The 5,844-nt window shown below is 28.2% G+C and overlaps 1 protein-coding gene across 1 annotated transcript; it reads left to right on the forward strand.

The window, feature by feature from the left end:
- Positions 1-324: 324 nt before the first annotated feature.
- Positions 325-5,591, forward strand: LOC139426034 (msx2-interacting protein-like; the record flags this gene model as incomplete). Its single annotated transcript, XM_071183471.1, is given in 3 exon segments — positions 325-525; positions 2,694-2,852; positions 4,051-5,591. Coding segments are annotated over 3 exon segments (489 nt in total), but the record flags the coding sequence as incomplete, so codon positions are not given.
- Positions 5,592-5,844: the final 253 nt, after the last annotated feature.

The following is a 5,844-nucleotide window of genomic DNA, read 5'->3' on the forward strand; positions in this document are numbered from 1 at the left end:
CGGTTCCCTACTGTATATATATATTTATATATATATATATAAAAGGGCTTAGAAATATTTTTTGAGAATATTTATTCTTAAAAAATACTTATTTTTTATTGAAGAATTTGGCTACAAAACCTAATTTACTTAAAGACAGAAAATTTTGGCTACAAAACCTAATTTACTTAAAGACAGAATAAAGAGAAAAAAACTTCGTTTTTTGGTGTATAGTGAGAGAATTATATCTTGTAACACTTCCCTTTTATGTGAGAATGAATTATTCAGAGCCAGATGTTAGTGATACACTATTCAAAACTGATATTATAATTCATTTTTATGCAGCGCTATCCTGTTATGTGGCAAGGGCTACTGTGTCTAAAAAATGGTCAAGCAGCTGTCCAAATGCATTTTGTGTCAGGAAATATGGGACTTGCGACCGCTTCTCTCCCTCCCAAGGTGGGTAATGAAACAACTCCTGTAAGAGTTGCCCAACGTATGAGATTAGATCAACAACAGCTGGAAGGTGTTGACAAGAAATTGCAGGTATGTCCTATCACATTTCCCATAACGCGCATATATGTAAAGTTTTTCCACTGGTTAGCAGAATTTTGCATTTTTTCTCTATTAAATATAAAGACAAATTCCTGTTTTCAAAGGAGGTTTGAAAGGCAGAAAGGGAGGAAAAAAAATTACGCTTTTTACTACCTATGCAAATGTGATTCAAAATTAAATTCACATGATTAAAAATCACATAGTGATTTATATTCTTGGGACTTAAAATTTCACAATAAGAATCATATTTACAGGAATTAAAAATTGCACATTGTATCTGTATTCATGGGATCTTAAGTCTCACAATGAGGTTCATATTCACACAATTTTTAAGAAAAAATCGACGTAGGAATTTTTTAAAAATCATTAATGTTATTCTATGGATATATGATGCTTCCTACTTGTTCTGTTTCATATATTTTTTTCAATTGATTATGATGCTCTGCACGTAACATTTTGGATTTCTATTTCCAGCTTTTTTTGTTCTTTTTATTAAATTCATCCCTTTAAGGTAATTCAGTAATTCACTACAAGTTCTTTTACAATCTATTTATGCATTGTATTATGGAGCATTCATACAAGCTCACATTTCATCTTTAAGTACTGTTATTTTTATTAGTTATTTTTTTAAAATTATTGCTTAAGCAAATTGAAGAAAATAACTTTTTTTCATGTGTAATCAGCACATGAAAAAATATTAATTGTGTAAAATTTAACATTTAAAATTTTTTTAGTTACAATTGTAATTTATTTTAGAAAAATGCATAAATTGCAAGTAACCTTTTTTTCATGTATTGTTTAGGTTTGTTTAAGGAATTAGATAAATTTTTTTTAATGGAAGAGTCTTTCTGCAGCTAAAATTCTCTCAAATTCCACCATAATCAGAAATTCCCCTTTTTTTGTTTCTAATTGCAATTGGATTCCTTCCTGCAACTTGAGAAGATGACTGCTGAAATGAGATGCTTGTGGAAAAAACAAGATATGTGTTAACATTACAGCTATTGGGCTTAGTTTATTGTCCCACTGAATCAATTTTCTCCTCTGGTTTAATTGGGTACCTGCAAGCAATGTTGGTGATTGCCAAACTTGATTGGCTGTTGAATCTGTAAACATATGTTATGATTAAGCTGCCAATGAGGTTCAACCCCCATACATAATATCTCTTTCTAGTATCCAATTGAATAAAAGAAAGTGTAATTTTTAATGTCATATCAATGCTTGCTTTGATAGACATATTGTTGCAGTTTATTGTTAGCTTTGGTTTGTGTGTGCTATGAATTTTAATGATATCTAATCTTATTTTTCTGTCTTAAAAATACCTTTCAAGTTATAGTTTTTGCAATTTCTTCATAATCAAAAAAATTATGGAGCAATATTCGTACTACTGAGATACTAAAGATTCAAAGAGTGTTTGATTATTAGACAAGTATTTCCTTTTTTCCGTTCATGTATAATACATGTTTTAAGAAATTTTGTCTGTTATATAACTTCAGTTTAAAATCTATTCTGGAAATCAGACATCATTTAATTGATCAAAATGTGTTAACCTAAGTTTACATGTTAATTTTTACATGTTATTATTAAAATTGTACTTACTCGTATTTATTCTCCTTCTCTGGCTTTTCTTTTCTGTTTTTTTTCTTCTTCCTAACATGAACATCTTACTAACTTGCATGAATGCAAAATTGATGGAAGTGATGCAAACAGTCCTTCTAATATTATGGATGGAAATTTGTATAAAGGCAGGTTAATGCTATGTTATTTTCAACAGGATGTGTAGCGTTTTTAATAAAGTGCTTAAAGGTGCTTATTTTTTATTTAAATTTTTTAATAGCCCTTAAAGGAGCTTTTTTTATTTTTTATTCAGGATTTGTTAAAAGTGCTTGATTTCCTATCTTTATTATTTATTATTTTACCAGGATTATGAAAAGTTTTTGAAAATGTTTTTGAATTTTATTGATTTTATGTAAATAAATTAATAACTTTAAAAAATAGAATTTTTTTTTTTACTGCATGGATCCTAATTATGAATTATTTTTTTTGGGAAAGTGATTAAAAATATTTTTTGTGTGCTTAAAAGGTGCTTATTTTTTGTTGAAAAGTCTGGCTGCGCACCCTGTACAATTAAGTGAATATTTTTTATTTATTCTTTTACTTAGGCTGCTGATGGACATTGCGTACTTCTGGCATTACCTTGTGGGAAAGCTCAACCAGATGTATTAAATCAGTCAAAGAACTTATCAACAGGCTTTATTCAATATCTTCTTAGAAAAAAATCAGCAGGCATCGTAAATGTGGCTAATCCTGGATCTCGGCAAGTAGGGAAGAATTACTTATTTTAAACGAATTCTAATTGCAAATGAAAAATATGTGGTTGACTATTAAGCTCTTTTCCTGTAGTTCATTATTAGTTCTAAGTAGATTTTTCTAAACTTAGCTCACTTTATCTAACTGTGTTTTAGTTTTATTAAAAAATAATTAGATGAAATTTAAATTTAAAAAATATATATATAATCTGTTTCAAAAATTTATATTGATAACTGTTATACTTAGATTAAGTGTTTAATGAATACCTTATTTAACAATGTTATTTTAGTTGTAGTGCATTTTTTCTTCTTTAAATTTCATAAAGATGCAAGTTTTTATATTTCAGGATTTTTCGAACTAGTTTATTGATAATTTGCATCTTTAATGTTTTTAAATAGGGTAGTAGTCTGAAAGACTAAATATCTCTTCTTGATGGTCCTTGGGGTTAAAAAGATTGGTGATTGCTTGCCCTAGTTGTAATTTAAGTGATGCAAATAAAAAATAATAATTATTACTATTTATGCAAATGATAAGTAAATTTTATGTTTAATTAATAGGCTTTTATAATTTCATTTATAATTATACAGAATATCCTACATATTTTTTTTATCTAGGAATTAACATTGCCACCTTATTGCATACATACTCCCGTGTGCAAAGTTTTTCTATCTTGAAAATAATTTTTTTTTATCTGTAGTATTTTTATCTAAGTGTTTGAAGTTCATATAGTGTAAAACAAGGTTTTGAAACTTTTAACTCTAACAAGTATTAAAATCTGTTAATCAAACCAGTAATTCCTAAACATTGTGGAGATGCCGCATTTATGTAAAAATGTTTTTTTTTTTTAAAGCTAGTTAGGAAATGTTAATTAATGCATTGAGTATTTCGTATAAGTAAGTATTATAACAAAGCAATGTGAATCATTGAGTTAATCTTCAATTAATGATTATGTAAAGATCTAATAAAATAAGGAAAAAATTTTACGTGGATAAAATTCTATGCTTATATATAAAAAGTAGGGAAAAAAAGTTTTAATGATTTTTCATTTAATGCTACATTTAAGTAAGATTTCTTTTCTTTCAATAACCAGAATTTTTACTGTTATTTAAATATGTCTATTTATTAGCTTTCATATTTTTATAAGCTTACTTATGCATATTTTGTAGATGATGTTTCGTCAGTTAAATCTTTTTTTTCTCTTCTTTTCAGCCAGCGTATGTGATTCACTTTTTTCCTGCTTGTGATTTTACGAACGAAAGGCTACATACTGTTGCACCAGATTTACATGAGATAATTGCGGACATAAGTCACTTAGTAATTGTTATTGCAACTGTGTGACTCTTTTATTGATGAATTAAGATGGTATAAACTGTTCCCAAATAAACTGACAACTGCCTTTAGCAGAGTTATCAATAACTCCTGCATCTGGTACTCAGAGCCCCGAGTCCAATGCTTGGTATGATGCCCATCGAGGGCTAACATATTGTGGTGTATTGTTGTTGTTGATAACATTGGTTGCCTGAAGATATAAGTTTGTAATTATTGCAAGGATCACCAGAATATTCAGAGCGGATTTTATGTATCATATTTATAATTAATGTTATCTATCAAAATTTCTTAATTGATGTAAAAATAATAATGTGATTCCTTTCTGTTACCAAAGTGTGCAGAAGAACGTACAATTTGAAAAGTCTTGTTAAATTTTACTAGTTATCTATTATTTGTTATATAGCAGAATGGAAAAAAAAAGTGTAATTAATGCTGTGTGTCTGTATGTATGTATGTGAGAGTGTGAATGATTCTGTTATGGAGTGTCATTAATTAACAAAGTTGTTAGGATTGAACTGATGTTGATGAAATGTGTTTAAAAAAATGTACAAAGCCTGTCTGGGGCATTTTGCTCCAAGATAAGTTGTGTTTTATTATTCTTATCTTTGTTATATAAATTAGATCCATTCTCTGTACAGAAACTCTGTATTCATTCATACTGCCATGTCGTCCCTTCCATATTGTAAAATAATTCATTTGTTGCCTTCTTTGTTCCCAATCCACTTCTATAAAAATATAAATAAATAATAATAAAAAACCATCTCATTATTCTTGGGGCCATTTGGCTGTAAATTTTGTTAATGTATAAATGTTTTAGTGATTGTAAATTTTTGATGAAGCAAAAAAGCCATTAATCTTGTAGTTCTGTTAGTGATATGGACTTCATAACTTTTCGGATGATTGTTTTCAAAGTGAAATTATGAGAATTGTATTTGGTTAGCCTGGCCCAATGAAATAAATACAATATAAATACTCAATCATTGTAAAAAATGTGCGTAATTCCATATATATATATATATGAGAGAAGAAATGTTGTGTTATTTGTTGCTTTACCTAAAAAAAATTGAGCTTAATAAGTATTTGGTGTAAGGAAAAAAAAAAGATGATCTGTTTTTGAATAAATGGCAGGGAAGGCAACATGTATAAAAAAGAAAATGTACATTTTTATGTTCTGTTTTTCATTTTGTACAGGCGGAGGATTTATGACAGATGGATGTACAGTAATGTCAGACTTTTCATTACATCTGTTCTCTCATATTTGTTCAAAAGCCATCACTGCAAGTAATTTCACTTCTTTCATTGTATATATTCCAAAAGGGGCTGTTTTGATTTAAAAGTAATTGTTTTTTTATTTCTTCTACTGAAGCACTCTATAATCACTAGTTAAGTTATTCGTAAAGTCAGTAAACAGCATCACTAAATTATGTGTCTTTTCTTTCCTCTTTGTCTCTTTTTTAAGCTCATCAACTGGACTTGTACCATCCATCTTGTTTATCAATGCTCGTGTTAATTTTGTGAAGTAAAATATAAATCTCGGTCTCAGCTATCACACAAAAAATAATAATAATTGTTAATTTATTTTTACATATTTTATAACATCTATAAGGTGTCTATGAAAAGAACTCTCCCTGTCACGGTCTGTCTGCTGCTAGAAAAATAAGAAAACTAATTTAA

Source organism: Parasteatoda tepidariorum, chromosome 1, assembly GCF_043381705.1.
Source record: "Parasteatoda tepidariorum isolate YZ-2023 chromosome 1, CAS_Ptep_4.0, whole genome shotgun sequence".
Classification (NCBI taxonomy): Eukaryota; Metazoa; Arthropoda; class Arachnida; order Araneae; family Theridiidae; genus Parasteatoda; species Parasteatoda tepidariorum.